We start from the raw sequence: 18111 nt of genomic DNA on the forward strand, positions 1-18111 counted from the left end.
CTGTGACCTTTTGGATCTTAATCTTTGTATTTGTCCATGCTCTTTTCTTTTTATCCATTTTATCTAAAGCACATTGAATTGCCTCTGTATACAGTATGTAATGTGCAGTGCAGCTATATAAATAAACTTGCCTTGCCTTAACTAATTACATAATGATCAACAAAACCATACAGCATACACTGTATATCTTATAGTATATTTAAGAACAAAAGAACAAAGAAAGAACAAAATTTGGTCCGGGGCATAATAAGAATACGACAACATAATGTTTACAATAAGCACTAATTGTGTTTTTTTCTCCCAGCCCTGCTACAATACTGACTGGCTTTAGCTTGAAAACATATGGTTGTGCAAAGCTTATCTTTTCAGAAACCCTCCTGTTTTTCCACCGTAACATGCTTTCTGTTCAAACCATGACGGCTACTTGGTTCTTCGATGAATGAATGCAAAAAACTATACTTCATTCAAAATGCAATTTGACAAATCTGACTCACTGGACAAACACATTTCAGCTTGCAGGAACACATCTTCCTCTCTTCCAACCACAGGAAGAAGCCTGCAGCATCTCTCCTGACAGCCTTTGTGCCGTTCTGCTTTCAGACTGTGCTCTCTGTAATCCATGCCTTGTGCCAAAGTCTGTAAACCAGGGTGCCGATCTGATCCAACGAGCTACAAATATCATTCAGCGAACAAGCATTCATCTCACATGTATTGTTTTTGAGCAACATTTAAAAATCTCTTACCCCCAATAAATAACTTGCATTCATCTGTTACTCTATTTTGGGTAACTTCTGTGGATCTTTCATGGCCCTGTGACTTATTTTCAGATCGTTTATGATTTCTGTGGCTCCTAACACAAACCCAGATAAAGATCATAACTGACCAAACCTGGGGCAGTCTTTGGTTTGTAAGTAAGAGATGATTTACTGTAACAGGCTCTATCACATTATGCGTGGGTGATATCAGGAATTGAATATCACAATAGTTGGGTTTCCATCCAAAGGTATCGCAAATTCTAACCGAATTTTCAGAAAGTCGGCAAAAGAAAATGCGAAATTATGCGCGTTTCCATCCACGCGTAATATTAAGAGTTGGTGAAGAGGAAGCGCCACCAATTGACGTGATTAAAACAGCGCCACACACCAGTCAAACCATTAAACGAGGGAAATTAACCCCATGTTTCTCTGAATAAATGTAATAAAGAGAAAACATCCAGGAGGAAAACATGATGGAAAGTTTGCTGAGCACAATGCTCATCCAAATGTCAATTCTAGATGTGAGTTGCCTAACCCTAACCCCGCAGTCTTCCATTAAAACTGCATGGTTTTTGCATGGAGTTTGGTTACACATTCGCTTAATCCGTTTCCACTGCACTTATCACATATTCCTTTTATCGATGCACCAACTTTTCCACCTCCCTCAAGCGTGAAAACTTTTTTGCGATAGTTGGATTTTTGTTTTGTTTTGCAGTGTTTCTACTCAGGTTTTTTAATGCGCAAATTGAAAATGCACATTAAACAGTTGGATGGAAACTCATCTAATATTGTCCCGCCAAAATATAGCGATATACAATATTACCCTGGGGGAGGGTAATGTTTTTCTTCTTCCCCTTTTTCCGGAGTTTCTTTCCCCCTTCTTTTGTATTTCTTCTAAATTACATCACATTTCTAGGCTATAAATATTAGTTGTTCTTGTTGTTCAGGATAATGCAGAAACTTTATGTTACAATTCAAGCAAAAACAATGGCCACTTGGTGAAAATGGGCTGATTGTGGAAAAGGGAACTCACTTGAAATAAAATGACTACGGTTATTTTAGTTTTTCAAGTTGCGCATTTTCTTCTCCGATTTTCCCCATCACGCCACGCGGCCCGCGCCTCCTCTCAAGTTGTCTCGCGCTCCCCAGGGGAGGTGCGCCCGACATTTGAAAACCGCTGATCTAAGCTACACATGGTGCTGTGCCCGGGTGTGTGTGTGTGTGTGTGGGGGAAGGGGGGCGGGGATTCAATACCGCAGAAAATATTGCGATATTCGATATGATCAAATATCAGCCTAAGCCTAAATCACACACGTGTTTGATAAGCAAAGGTATTAAGCCGACTGGTAATTTTAACAGCAGAGCAACCCACAACGTCATTTCTCTCCCAAAGTTAGCCACCTTGTTTTAAAATGAAACACTTCAATTGCTTTTTCAAAGCCCCTCTGCCCACTGCTCCGCCCGGTCTCTCCCTCACCACTGTGGGGTTTCCGCTGCTGATGAGCTGTCCGACCTCGTGGAAGATGCCTTTACAGTTGATGGATTTGTCCAGCGAGCCTCTCTTCACGATGACGGCCACGGCCAGCAGGATCTGCTCCCGGACATACTTCTGCAGGCTGGGGGGGAGGTTTGGGAGGGAGGGAGACATGCGTTAACACAAGCGCAGCAGTTTTGAGGATAAGTGTCTTTCTAAAGAAGAGAACATCAGACGTGTCGAGTGAAGTAACAAGCTGAATCCGACGGTGTGATCACACCTACAGCTCGTCTTCTTTGGTCTGATCCACAGTGGAAACGTTTCTTCTAAACGTAAAGTAGTGCCTTTATTGGACAGAGATCTGGGGACGTGTCTGTCATCCTTCAGGTTAGAGTCAAAAACAACTGTCATTGTATTTCCTGAAACTTGAGCTCAGCATGATGGACTTGTCTGTCTCTTCTTCTGTGGTGTTCATACCAGTTCAAAACACATGAAGAAGTATCTGAATATGAGCATCAGTCCAGACTTCATTTTTTTCTTCTAGAATCTAGGCTTTCCAAGCATGAGCTGCTGGCTATCAAATGTCAATATACCCATAATCCCTTGCATTTTGAGGTTGTTTCCTGTAGTTGGTTGGATTAACAAACCACAGCACTTGGACAAACCAACTGAACTAAATTAGGAAACGCTGCAGAGTCTGAATAAACCGCTCTGAACATGCTGGGTGTGACTGTGAACACGCACTGATTTACATTATAGGCTAGTTCTTGTATTTAGCTCATCAAAAGGACCGTAATGTATGTACAGTATCTGCAAGGGTTTAATGAGGTCGTTGATCAACACCAATAACTCAATGATTACTTTGCCATTTGCTGAGATTTCTGGCTTTCAAAACTCACTTTCTGGCACAAACTCTGTTTTGGGACAAAAACAAGGACAGTGCTACAAGTCAGTTTAGCTATGAAGGCTAAACGCTAAAAAGGCTCTTTTTCTCAAGCCAAAAAAGCAATTGAGAAAGCAGCATTTTCCCTGCTGGAGAAAACTCTGCTAAAGACTGTTGCAGGAGGAGATGTTGTGATTCTCCCTCTCTTACTTGGGTCTCTGTAAGACGTAGGTGAGCAGGAATGTTCTCAGAGACTCGATGCTGGGCTTCTCCAGCAGGATCCACTCCCGCACCACCGCCTCCATGACGGCTGTGGCCGCCTGGAACAGCACATAGTCCACTTTACTGGTCTCTGGAGAGGAGAGGAGAGGAGAGGAGAGGAGAGGAGAGGAGAGGAGAGGAGAGGAGAGGAGAGGAGAGGAGAGGATAAGAGGAGAGGAGAGGAGAGGAGAGGAGAGGAGAGGAGAGGAGAGGAGAAGAGAAGAGAAGAGAAGAGAGGAGAGGATAAGAGGGGAGGAAAGGAGGGAAGTGTAAATATAATGGGGGGAAGGGGGAGGACAGAACAAAATGGGGGAGAAAAGGAGCAGAGTTGGGCGAGGAGAGAATGGGGAGGTGGTGAAATGATACAAGGCAAGGGGTTAGGAGAGGAGGTGAGATCAGGGAGGAAGCAGAGGATGTGACAGGAGGTGAGAAGAAGACAAGAAAGAACGGTAGGGGAGAGAAGCAAAGAGTGTACATTTCTATTAATAAAGGGGCACGCACACACACACACACACACACACACACACACACACACACACACACACACACACACACACACACACACACACACACACACACACACGCAAGCTGTGTTACCTAAGATGTGCTTGCAGATGGCAAAGGGGGATTTGGACTTCCTGAAGGAGAGGAAGATGTGCTCAGCATGCTGCCTCTGTTCTGTGCTGACCATGGACGGCGGTGCCTGGAAACAAACACACACGTCATTTATAGACAAGAAAGTGATAACTCAATATTATCGTTTATCGTCTTTCAGGAGATTATATTGTGATGATGATATGGTGATTTTGAGATATGATATCGAGACGCACAATTCTGCTGTCTGAACTGATGAGAACAAGCCAATTTTATTTAGAAACAGACAAAATTAAGTATGGTAGGAAATAGGAATATTATGTTTAGTTTTACATCACACCAAACATTACCATGTCCATTTGATTCAATATGAACACTAATTTGACTATTTAACATGATTTCGCTTATGTGAGCCATACCATCATACAGTATATATCGATATCGGGGGCAGGAAGGGATCCTTATGATTATTGTGATGTTGATTTCAACCATATCATCCAGCCCTATACAAGACAAGTCCATCCATCTTCAACCGCTTATCCAGGAGGTAGCAGTTCAAGCAGGGGACCCCCAAACTTCCCTTTCCCTGGCCACATTAGCCAGCTCTGACTGGGGGATCTCAAGGCATTTCCAGCAAGGCCAGCATGGAGATATAATCTCTCCACCTAGCCCTTGGTCTACCCCGTGGTCTCCTCCCAACTGGATGTGCCTGGAACACCTCCCTATAGGCAGGCGACCAGGTGGCATTTTAAACTACCGTAATATAATTTACAGCCTGTTTTTAGCTGAAATATAGCCATGTGCAGCAGGACCCTCGCTTCCACTTCTTGCTGGATCACATGGATACAGTACAGATTTCTGCTAAAAACAGGGTGTATTAACTGATGTCTTTTCAAGTCAACTTGGCATCTCAGGGCTTGTGGAGACTTGAATTATGCCAGGGGAGCAGTATGGAAGCATTTTATTAGGGGTGCACCGATCACGTTTTTTGCCACCGATCACCGATTGCCGATCGCCTATGGGAAATATCTGCCCAATCGATCATCGACCGATCACCGATCGATCACTGATATATAAACTCCTCAAAAAAAGTTTGGAAACATTATTTTGGTCGATTATTTCTCCCCTTTAATGATACCAATTGGTATTGTATTTTATATCGTTGGAAAGCCTGATTAGTGATAGGGCTTTTTTTTTTTTTTTTATATAATAATAATAATATAAAGAAATATTGGCAATATAAAGAAATATCGGCAATCAGCCGATCGCATATTTGAGGTCAAAATCGGCCGATACAGATTGCGTGCCGATCGATCTGTGCACCCCTACATTTTATGTTTGTTTTCTGTTGTTGTTGCTCATGACTCCCCTTCACACTCAGCAGACAGCTCTACTTGCCTGATGCGGCCAGTCTCCATTTCTCCAAACGCCGGCTGCATTCTACTGCATGTAAAGGTAGTACACTGACTGTCTACTGCATGTAGTACACTGACTGTCAGCAAGTACCTCATACTGCATTCTACTGCATGTAGTACACTGACTGTCAGCAAGTACCTCATACTGCATTCTACTGCATGTAGTACACTGACTGTCAGCAAGTACCTCATACTGCATTCTACTGCATGTAAAGGTAGTACACTGACTGTCAGCAAGTACCTCATACTGCATTCTACTGCATGTAAAGGTAGTACACTGACTGTCAGCAAGTACCTCATACTGCATTCTACTGCATGTAAAGGTAGTACACTGACTGTCAGCAAGTACCTCATACTGCATTCTACTGCATGTAAAGGTAGTACACTGACTGTCAGCAAGTACCTCATACTGCATTCTACTGCATGTAAAGGTAGTACACTGACTGTCAGCAAGTACCTCATACTGCATTCTACTGCATGTAAAGGTAGTACACTGACTGTCAGCAAGTACCTCATACTGCATTCTACTGCATGTAAAGGTAGTACACTGACTGTCAGCAAGTACCTCATACTGCATTCTACTGCATGTAAAGGTAGTACACTGACTGTCAGCAAGTACCTCATACTGCATTCTACTGCATGTAAAGGTAGTACACTGACTGTCAGCAAGTACCTCATACTGCATTCTACTGCATGTAAAGGTAGTACACTGACTGTCAGCAAGTACCTCATACTGCATTCTACTGCATGTAAAGGTAGTACACTGACTGTCAGCAAGTACCTCATACTGCATTCTACTGCATGTAAAGGTAGTACACTGACTGTCAGCAAGTACCTCATACTGCATTCTACTGCATGTAAAGGTAGTACACTGACTGTCAGCAAGTACCTCATACTGCATTCTACTGCATGTAAAGGTAGTACACTGACTGTCAGCAAGTACCTCATACTGCATTCTACTGCATGTAAAGGTAGTACACTGACTGTCAGCAAGTACCTCATACTGCATTCTACTGCATGTAAAGGTAGTACACTGACTGTCAGCAAGTACCTCATACTGCATTCTACTGCATGTAAAGGTAGTACACTGACTGTCAGCAAGTACCTCATACTGCATTCTACTGCATGTAAAGGTAGTACACTGACTGTCAGCAAGTACCTCATACTGCATTCTACTGCATGTAAAGGTAGTACACTGACTGTCAGCAAGTACCTCATACTGCATTCTACTGCATGTAAAGGTAGTACACTGACTGTCAGCAAGTACCTCATACTGCATTCTACTGCATGTAAAGGTAGTACACTGACTGTCAGCAAGTACCTCATACTGCATTCTACTGCATGTAAAGGTAGTACACTGACTGTCAGCAAGTACCTCATACTGCATTCTACTGCATGTAAAGGTAGTACACTGACTGTCAGCAAGTACCTCATACTGCATTCTACTGCATGTAAAGGTAGTACACTGACTGTCAGCAAGTACCTCATACAAGTTACAACCCCACATCAAAACATCCCTTTAGTTTCTTCAAAGAAGAAACATCTGTGAAATGAATAGAGCTCAACAGTCACGTGACATTTTCTGCCCCAGAAGTCAGTTCCCCGTTCATTTTCTCCATAAACATTTTTGAAAAATATACAACGGTGGAAAAAAATCTTTCCTGCTTGTTATTTAATTTTAATTACATTTTGTTATACAGCTTAAATTGCCATTGCAATATTCTTCCCAAAGAAAATTGCAATTCGATTTTTTTTGTCAATATCTTTCAGCCCTAGTAATTCAATTCAATTCAATCCTTTATTTCAGTCCCAAAGGAGGTCAATAGAACAACAAAAGCAGCACAGTACAATGTGTCAAATACGCCGAATTTAAAATGTTTAAGCACGTCTAAAGTATGCACACGACACGTGCACCTATGTGCAGTGAATATGCCACTGTCTCTGACTTGTCTTATCACTATACTGCCTTATTGCTTGTTGTGTCTCTTGTTGTTTTTGCACTCATATGCCCTGTTATATTTGTACTATGTTGTAAACGGAGTCCACAGCACAAGAATTTCACACGTGATACTTGTACCATGGAGTGACAATAAAAATCTTGAATCTTGAAATAAGGCATACAAGGGGAAAATAATAATAATAACAAAATAGTAACAAAACACTGTTAATTCAATTAATATTGGAGCATAGTGTGTGGTTTCTATGCTTAACTTTCGCATCCATTATTCATTTTCAAACACTTTCAGGGCCTTATTTTATTTGTCAAAGATGGAAAAACTTTTAAGGGTTTTCAAGAGGATTTTCCATCTGAAAAGTAAAGACGGCAGGCAAAAACCAAACCAAAAAATGCTAAAAACCACACTATCAAAGAAAAACATCAATAATAAGTGCAGTACAGTAATCATTCCCATCATAGAGTAAACACACACAGTCAATTAGAAGGAGAACTTCATAAAGCCGAAGTCAGAAGGAATATTACTATCACACCCTCACACTCACAGAAGCACGGACAGTCAATAACATGAAAACGTCGTCCACAATAAAAAACAAGGCAATACACTTCTAACACCCGCACACTGTCAATAACACTGAGACAGCACAAGGGGCACACACACTGCCCACACACACACATACAGAAAGTTACACACAATAATACAGACACACACACAGAAACACACACAGAAACACACAAACACACACACACACACACACACACACACACACACACACACACACACAGGTTTTATTAAGGACTATCACCATAGTACAGCTCAGCAGGAAAGTCACATTCCAGGCCTAATTGCAGTAAAAGCAGCTCTATGGCTGAATGCAGCAGGGAGAGAAAGAACCTTTTATCTGAGACCAACACACACACACACACACACACACACACACACGCACACACACACACTAGACTAGGCTCATCTCAGTCACACAAACACACACCAGGACATGCAATGCAATATCAGGGCAGGAATTAAACCACGGCCAAACGGCCAGGACTCATATCCACCAGCTTCCCACCCGCAGACATGGCCAATTGTGTGTGAAGGAACGTCTGACGGTCTGACCAAGCTGGAAGTACCGCTGCCGGGAATTGAACCCGGGTCTCTCTGTAGTATTCTATTGTGCTCGGTTCGGTGGTACTGTGACCCCTCTCCCCACGGTTTTCAAGCCAGAGTGGGAAGGCTATGGTCTCAGTATCACCATCCAACCCTGTTGATACGCGGGGCGACAGGGAGAAAGCCTGAAGGCTGTGTGCAGGACAGCACGGGGAGACCACAGCAGAGTGCAGCGCCGCTTACGCTGCCTAATTAACCACTATATTAGCCTATTTCACTTCCCACCCAATTCACCCATTTTGTGTCTAAAAGGCAGGAAGTAAACACAGGTGCAAGCAGAACACTAATTAGGGCCCCCGTGGCACTGGAACACCTAAATGGATTGGAAGTTGGAAACCCTCATTAGTGTTCTGCTTGCACCTGTGTTACTTCCTGCCTTTTAGACAAAAATGGGTGAATTGGTGGGAGATGTACGGTACTGTGGACAGGGCTAAAATAGGCAAACAAGCGATTTGCGAGTCACTTCAATAGGGGAAAAAACAAATGACAAAGATAACAGTAAATAAATATGACACAAAATGCATTTATAGATTTTGATAGTGACAAAGCAGGTGCTGGAGGGCCCCGGCACTGAAACACCTAAATGGAATGGAAGTTAGAAACTCTCATTAGGGTAATAGGCTAATTGGTGCCGGTCCCAATTTGGGAGGTCCCGGATCTTGTTCTGGCAGGATCCGGCACAAAATAAGCCCTGCATCCGTCTTGTTAATAGAATATCTCAAAAAACACCTTGAGGGAATTTCTTCACACTAATTGGCACAAATGTCCACTTGGCCTCAAGGATAAACGGATTCGATTTTGGTGGTCAACGGTCAAAGTTCAAGGTCACTGTGACCTCATGTCCGTCCGTTCTAGAGCTGGGCTACCCGACCCGAGCGGCGCCTCTGACAATTTTTGGACAATTTTTTTTTAATGAGGTTCGGGGTCGGATCGGGCTCGGTCATGTTGTTCAGTCACTGTAGTGTGTTGTTTTCGGCTTCACATAGTGTTATTTACTATGTTACTGACAGCACCTGAAGGCAACATGAGCATGTTCTCACTCTTCTGGGAGTGAGGCTGTAAATAACATCATGGCTCTGGGCTCTGCTAGCAAGGATGCAGGAACATTGCAGGGCGACTTGAGTGCTCAGAGCAGTCAATCTGTAGCCTAGCATGGTAAACTTATTTGAACGGAACTAACCTAACCCAGGCCTGTCTGTCAAGCACCTGTTGAGTGAGTCACATGACTGACAAACTGCACTGCTCATGTCTGAGTAATCTACAAACCATACAGTTCCTGTAATAACTCGGCTTTTTCATTGTAAAAACACTTCACTATACATGATGTTTTTCTCCATCTTGAAAACTGCGGAACAAGAAAACAGTATCCTAAAGTACAAAAGCTGAAAGATTCACCCTGATGTTGGATGAATTAAGCCGTCACAGCAAACCAACAGGAAGAAGCTACAAAACACACTTCAGTGGACCTCATCTTATCCGTAATATGCTGAAACTCTCATGTCGCATGCTGATATTTTTGCATACCAAATCATACAGAATAAAACAAAAGTAATTAGCTATTACTTAATAGCAACAAGTAGTGTAAATAGTACTTAGTACTTACTAGTCTACAAATCACTTAACGGCCTAGGCCCAAAATACATCGCTGAATTGCTCCCATGCTACGAACCGTCTAGACCTCTCAGGTCAGCAGGGTCCGGCTTACTAACTGTCCCTAGGATCAAATCAAATCATGGGAAGGCCGCATTCACCCACTATGCTTCTGCTAGCTGGAAAAAACTGCCTGAAGACCTCAGATCTGCCCCAACTTTACCCACTTTTAAAAATAGACTAAAGACTTTTATGTTTACCGTCGCTTTTAACTGCTGACAGCTGTTTTAGGAAATATATGTGGCCTCTAAAGGCTCGAGTCCAACTATTATAAAGGTTATGGACATTTTTCCAATCATGTGTGTGTAATCATGTTTCTTATCATGATGTCGGGGGATTTAATATAGAAAAATTGATTTATTCTATTATGCAAACCCAATGAGTCCTCTGTCAGTTTTTAGCTCTTTTTGTAACTGCTGCACCTGTCGCTTAATGCACTTTTTATGCTCTTTCTTAAAGTTCTGTTGTGATGTTTTTAAATGCCTATTTTATTCTTTTATTTTCTTGTGTCAACCATTTTATGTGAAGCACTTTGAATTGCCCTTGTGTATGAAATGTGCTATACAACTAAACTTGACTTGGTCTCAGAATGATGTATGTTTTATTTCACATTTTGGACACATCACAGATCACACATGTTCACGATCCAACAGGTGTTTTGCATTTTCATTACATTTTATCGAATAAAATCTGATGTGTTGTTGGATTTTTGTTGCTGGAGCGCCAAAGACAATTTTCCATTGCATGTAATGCAGTGGACAATAAAGATTTGTCTATCCATCTATCTCTATACTCGGGAGTCGGGACAAAGTCAACCATTCAATTTTATGGCACAAAGAAATCAGTAGAAACTCTGGGGAACTAAACTGTGAATGAAACCAGGTAAAACACTGCTGGATGTTTTCTAGTACTATTCTACTCTGTGAAAATAATGCAAATGGCTGGTGAACATGGATATTGGTGGATAGATCAACCAATGCATCCAAGAGCCGGGGAAGGGGGGGGGGGGGGGGGAGTCAATTCCCTACCCTGGTATTAGGAAATAGTGTATGCAACATTGCCTGATCATTTCATCAGATACCCTGTCTCTTACGGTATGTAGGCTCCTAAGTGGAGCATAGGGCCGCAACCACATCGCACCAACGGGCTCCGGGCAGCGATTGCGGTTTCCGTAGCAAGTGGGTTTTTACATGGTGGGTTTGACAGACCCCCCCCCCCCCCCCCCCCCCGGATACCCTGTAATCAATTCAAACTAGGATAAAGGCACAGCTGACAAGCCTTTAATAAGATCAGCTTTAATAAATTAACTGAGGTGTCATTCTTGAAACAGAGCACCCCTTGTACCCCCGTGAATAGAAGTTCCCTGTCTAAATTGTGACCCTCATGTAATCAAATAATAGGCAGCTTATTAGCCAGCCAATATCTGAGCTCACAGGGAATCAGTGTCCTATCCACCATTGCTGCTCAACATACTGTTAAAAACACAACAAAATGGCAGAATCAAGAGCAGGCTTCTAGCTAGCTGGTTCTTCTCCCACACAGACCGCTGACTGTATTCAGGAGGGAGATACAGGCAAGCATGAGGTGAGGAGAGAGTGTTTTAGTGGAGGGACAGGGCGAGCTAAAGCTAAGTTAACGTTGCAGCATGGGAGAATCAACAGCGTGAGATGCTCCAACTGTCTCCACACAGACAGGGGGAGAGAGTACAATACAACTTGATGTACTGTCGAGAATTGGCAACGAAACGAAACGTAAACACAGCCGAAAAGGGAGCCACATGGGAGAGTGTCACACATGGTGGGGTTTATGGCGGGGGGGGAGCGGGATAACGTTGCGATCATGACTGGGTTTTTGCGGGATGGAGACAGGCAAGGCACTGCGCCACGCATCGCTCGCATATAGCTATCCTTCACTCGGGTAAGATCTAGTCAATAGAAACAGACGGAACCGAGCAGTCGCAGGCGGCCCAAACTAAAGCCGGGACAGAGTCAGACAGGTGGACCGTGGCCCGGCAGTAAAACAAGGCATAATTTCTCACCATTAAAACTTTGGCAGCGCTTTCCAGCTGTGTGATCACTTCTGCTGCACCCACCGCCGCCATCATGGTCCCTCTCCAATGACGCGCCAGCCCGCGCAACGCATTGTGGGATACAGCGGTACCCGGCCAATGGGTTCATTGAGATAGACGACAGTGATTATGTAATGTAATGTATAGAGAGAGGGAGAGGGAGGGAGAGAGAGAGAGAGAGAGAGAGAGAGAGAGAGAGAGAGAGAGAGAGAGAGAGAGAGAGAGAGAGAGAGAGAAAGTGGAGAGGGAGAGAGAGAGAGACACAGGGCAACAGGGGGGAGAGAGAGATGGGGGAGGGGACAGAGAGGGGGTAGAGAGAGAGAGGGGAGAGAGCGAGAAAGTGGAGGATGAACTGATTACAATTTGGTGCTCAAAGGTCAAAGTTCAAGGTCACGCACGAGCTGTGACCTCATAAAATACTTTTTGGGCATAACCATGCACAAATTACATTAGTATTTTTTTCTGATTTCCCCTACATTTTCTCCCCAATTGTACTCGGCCAATTTCCCACTGCTGCCCCGGTCGCTGCTCCACCCTCTGCCAATCTGGGGAGAGCCGTAGACTAGCGCCATGCTTCCTCCGACACATGCGCAGTTGCCAGCCGCTTCTTTTCACCTGACTGGCATGTGGGAGGATCACACTATTCCCACTAGTTCCTTTCTGCCCCGACCACGCGCCCTGACTGACCAGAAGAGGCACATACCCTCAATCCGCTTCCCACCCGCAGACACAGCCAATCGTGCCTGTATGGACGCCCGACCAAGCCGGAGGTAACACAGAGGGGCAAACCTGCGACACTCATGTTGTTAGGCAGGGAATCACTGCTGGACTACCCGGACGCCCATCCATGCAAAATAATTATGACCAATTTTCACACAAATGTCTTATTGGATAAAATGATGAAGTGATGACATTTTATATCCAAAAGTTCAAAGGTCAACTTTACTGTGACATCATACTGTTTTGTTATAGCTGAGAAAATAATCTTGAGTCATTCTACAAAAATTATGGAAATGCTCTCACTTACATTTGCAGACACACATTTTCAGTGGCTTTAAATCATATATATACCGCTCGCCCGCCCTGCAGCTCGCTAAGCTGCCCCAGCAGCTCGCCAAGCTGGCCCTGCAGCTCGCATTCGCAGCTCGGCCGCTGTGCGGCCTTGCCCGCAACTCGGCTGCTGTGTGGCCAATGAGACCAGCATCACTGATGATGTCAGATTTATGACATCACTGATGATGTGGGATTCATGACATCACTGATGATGTCACAGTGGGATTTATGACATCACGGATGATGTCACAGTGGGATTTATGACATCACAGTGGGACAGAGAAACAGAGCCCCAGCTCCCATTTATATACTGATAATTAGATAATGATATACTGTATATATATATATATAAAATGATGAAGTGATGATATATATATTTGGCAATGGCAATGTGGGCAATCTTTGTTCTCACTCTGTCTGCTGTTCTCTGTCTGTTTACATTTTTTGGCCGGCCACAGCTATGCCATTTTACATGTGATGGGGCATAAAATGTCAGGGGGTGTGCAGAGCTCCCGTGCGGGTGACCTGACGGAGGCAGATTTTTTTTAAATTAGGTGATTGCCCTAATTACCGATGTCATCAGTGATGTCATTGTCATCAGTGATGTTATCCTTCCTGGGTGAGGCTATTGCAGGCCAAGCAACAGCGAGCTGTGTATGTGACGTGCAGTGGGCGAGCTGCAGCACGGGTGAGCCTAGGAATTGAGCGCGCCCAGCACGGGAGATTGCTAGTATTGTTAAAGTCAATGCAGTAATAGTTGTGTTGGGTTAGACCTTCATGAGTTACTGTCTGTTCTGTTGGGGGAGGGGAGTATATTTAGCCAGCTAGCACCCTTGTGTGCCTGCTCAGTCAATGCATGATCCAGCCAGGGCTTGATACCCATTGGCCATTGGCTTATTTATACGAGGGATCAGCTGAGCAGCATTTTGGTAAACAAACCGCGTCACTGGGTGGCAACGGCGATGGAACCCTATGGAGCCCAAGTGGCGCGAGGCTTCATTGTCTGACTCTAGCCAACTGTTTACATTTTAGAAACTGCGACAGTTCACACAACTTTAACACGACATGCATATATTATACATGAAACTCTTGAGCTACTTCTGCTCTCACCCAGAATGTCAAAATATAAGCGATGTGATGTATAGTTTTTGAGATATTAATGTTTTTTTGGCACAACTCACTATTAACTGCCACGGGGTTTCGCATTTCTGGGTGTCAAGTGACGTCACGCTGATTCGTCCTATATGACCTAAGTTATTATTGGGTTTAGCCTATGTTTAGGATTTCAATTTAGTTCTGTTTTGTCCTTTGTCATTTTCATGTTTTTGCAACAACCCATGTGACAAATGCCTGGTTGACCTCAAATGAAACATCTGTGGTGAACTTGAAGCCTGGGACAGAAAGGAAACTTGATTTTAAGGTTGAGTTAACAGGGATGAGCCTCCATAGAAATTATATTCTTTATTCTATTTTACTATTAGTTTAAATGGTAATTTTTTTTTCCTAAGAGTTATGCCCAATTTGATTAGATAATGAAATGTCATATGTGACTTAACTCACTGTGTAACTGGCCGAATATTTTATAGAGGCCTAAATACAATAAACTGTATTTGTCTGTATTTGTCAGTTCATGAAATAAAGCATGAGTCAAAGCTGGTTAATTTAATTTATACATATATTTTACACATAAGGACAGTGAAAGCATTTTTACAAATTCTCGGTTCATACATAAATGTAAAAAAAGAGATAGCTGTCCAAATGACATTATCTATAATACTGCGTAGACATGGATGTTTTAACATTAGCATGAAGGAAATGGGGGAAAACAAAAAAACAAAAAGAGAAGATACAAAAAATATTTATATCTGTATAAATATAAATTCAAGAGTAACAGACTTGTATCATACATTAAGGAGACATTGGACGCCCCCTAGAGTAAAAATACAGAATAGAAGAGGATACACGCGTAAGAAAGTCCCATCAGGGAGTCAGACTGAACGACATCAAGTCAGTCACAGATTGTCAGTCACTGCTCACTCTCTCAGCTGGGAAACACACACAGGAGAGTAGAAACACACACAAGAGAGTAGAAACACACACTGCAGTCTCCATAAAGCCTTTTGTCAGTGAGGATCATCCCGGAGTTTTGTCTGGGCAGCCAACAGGAGACACCGGCTGTGTTTACATGCAAATGATCAATAATCATCAGGGATGGGCAGAACCAAGGGGGAAGGAACTAATTACATTTAGCCTACTCAATCATGTTACTGTAATTGAGCAGCTTTTTCCCACGGCGCTGGCAGCAGGCCAGGCCGGGGTCAGAAGATGCCAAAGTCAGGACACTCAGTCACTCATGGACATTTAGGGGGACGGGGCCCTAGCTAGGGATAGATAGGTCCTTGAGAGTCAGGGTACGAGGGCTGGGTAGGGGGAGTGGCTAGGGGGATGTAAGTAGTGGGAGGGGGCGTGGTGAGGGAAGGGGTTGGGACTAGGGAAAGCGGGCCATAGCTAGGGATAGGAAGGCCATAGAGCTCAACAGTCACATGACAATTTGACGTCACCTTTGTGTTCTGGAAGTGTGGAGTTGTATTTCCCATTCATTTTTCTCATTCACGTTTTGAAAAATCCTTATCTAAAGAGTTTTAAGCCTGGAACCAAGCCAACTGGTCTTCGAGAGAATCGTGACCAAAAGAGTGTGTACATATTATGGGATAAGATAAACTGCTCTTAAGAGTGAAGACTCTATTCATCGCATAATCCATCCTGGCATCTCTGATTAGATTAGCAGATGATTGAGCGACAGAGCGTTTCAGCCAATGGGAGAGCACTCTGAGTGGCAGTGTGCAGGACCAGTGGTCTTGACTGTCGCAATTACAGGTATTGTCTCCATGGCTAACTCTATCCTAGATAGATGCATTTCTCGGCATTAATGTGAACGGACCGGCAAGCGGATCTCAAGCCAATCACAGACAAGCATACAGCGAGCTCCACCAATCAAAGACATATCACATTGTCGAATTGTGGGTAGTGTAGTACTTGATGACACAGAATAAAAAATGTTTTAAAATCAACCACGATGATATACAGATTTATGGCTTCTACAGGAAGATATACCATCGTTTCACCACTGGAAGACCTGTGGTAAGTCTACCTTGGGTGGTTACAACATTATGGCTAATAATCAAAATCTCAATGAGAATATGAATGGGAAATACTCTTCCAGAACATTGATATCACAGAACAGTCACGTGACTGCTGAGCTCTATAGAGTCAGGGTTCGAGGGGTGGATGGAGGGAGGGGGCGCGGTCAGGAAAGGGGGTGGGGATAGGGAACAGAGGCCATATCTGGGGATAGGAAATTTGTAGAGTTGGGATTTGAGTGGTGGGTGTAGGGGGAGTGGCTAGGGGATGTGAGTAGTCAGAGGGGGCATGGTGAGGGAAGGGGGCAAGGCTAGGGAAAAGTGTGGGTGGGTTAGGGGTAGGACCATTTCCCATGTTGAAAAATGATTAGCCGTGTTGTTGAGGTACCCACAAAACATTGCCTAAAGTGCCATAAGGCTGAATGGCCAGACCACTGTGCCGTGGGCTTCAAGGTTGTTGTGCTTGTTTTGTGTACTTGGACTTTTTTCAGTATTTTTCAATAACTTTGAATGAATGACTGACACCAAAACCTGACGTCGGAAGACGCAGGAATGCAAGGCACATCAGCAAAAGCTGTTTTTTGTTTGAAGGTGAACCCTCCGTGCATGTCAACTTAGCCGGAGTTGCTGCTGCCGTATGAATGTGAACAAGCGCAGATCCTGCAGAGTCACGGCACAGCGCTCAAGGGGGTCTGAAAAGTGGCCAAATGTAGTGACCAGGCTGGCATCAGTGGACCATAGACGAGTCCTTTCTCAGTCAAAGACGCCATCTAGAGTTTAGAGGCCACCCGGCAAAGCCCATCACCTTTCCGTTCCTGACGGCCGGCCTGCCTGCATGAGCTGATGGCTCGTGAAGAGCCGTGCCGTGGTCAAAAACAGAATCTGCGCTCAGTCCGATTCCCCTGGGTTAATATCAGACTGCGACAACAAGAGGATAACAGGTCCGATTTAAGTTTGTGCTACTGCCCGACTTGGAAGACACAATGGCACAGCGAGTAAGAAACACACTTTCAATACATTGTCAAGCAAAGAGAAACATGTAGTGTAACGAGTCTGACCAACACATAGGATTATTTCTCTTCCCACCATTGGTCTTGACTCTTGAATGAGAGAATCACCAATGGCAGAATATGTTAAAGTCAAACAGAGAATACTGTTGGAAGAGCGCGCTCTGGTTTGCCGATTGTCGATAAGCAAAGGAGGTGGGACTGGGTGACGAGCGTCAAACACTACACCCTTTAACAACGTCCAAATAAACTTGTGGTAATTTCGGATAAATAATAATAATTAAAAAGAAAAAAAAAAACATGTACCAAACACTAACTCAAATTTTGTCTTGTAAAATAGAGAAAAGCTATTCATTCATAATCAAATAACGTTTCTGCCTCGCTCTCCTCCTTTCTGTCTGTTCTTTCTCTCTCTCAACCCAAAACCTCTTCCTGCTCCTCTCCTCCTGCAGTCAGGACCAGCCCGCCTGCAGGGGGCGAGCCTCCATCCTTACACTGAACACTGATCATCATCATCATCACACTCCAACATTCAACTAGAAAGGCACACAGTTCAAGAATTCCCAAACCCAAACACACACTTGGCAAAAATTAAACCAACACTTCTTTAAGCCACAATAAAAGAAAAACAGGTACACAGGTAAATAACGATAATAACAATAATAATAAAAATGTAAATAATATTAACC

The 18111-nt window shown here is 43.6% G+C and overlaps 1 protein-coding gene across 1 annotated transcript in view; it reads right to left on the reverse strand.

Annotated features, from left to right (window-relative positions):
* Positions 1 to 12273, reverse strand: part of xpo4 (exportin 4) — a 98790-nt gene extending 86517 nt beyond the window's left edge. Inside the window, exons 1-4 of the mRNA XM_083639131.1 lie at positions 12193 to 12273; positions 3971 to 4076; positions 3323 to 3464; positions 2233 to 2371 (exon numbers count right to left, since the gene is read on the reverse strand). Coding sequence (XP_083495257.1) covers positions 2233 to 2371; positions 3323 to 3464; positions 3971 to 4076; positions 12193 to 12258 — 453 coding nt within the window. The 5' untranslated portion in view covers positions 12259 to 12273. The remainder of the gene's footprint in view (positions 1 to 2232; positions 2372 to 3322; positions 3465 to 3970; positions 4077 to 12192) is intronic.
* Positions 12274 to 18111: the final 5838 nt, after the last annotated feature.

The sequence above is a fragment of the Poromitra crassiceps genome, assembly GCF_964638095.1.
Source record: "Poromitra crassiceps genome assembly, chromosome: 6".
Classification (NCBI taxonomy): Eukaryota; Metazoa; Chordata; class Actinopteri; order Beryciformes; family Melamphaidae; genus Poromitra; species Poromitra crassiceps.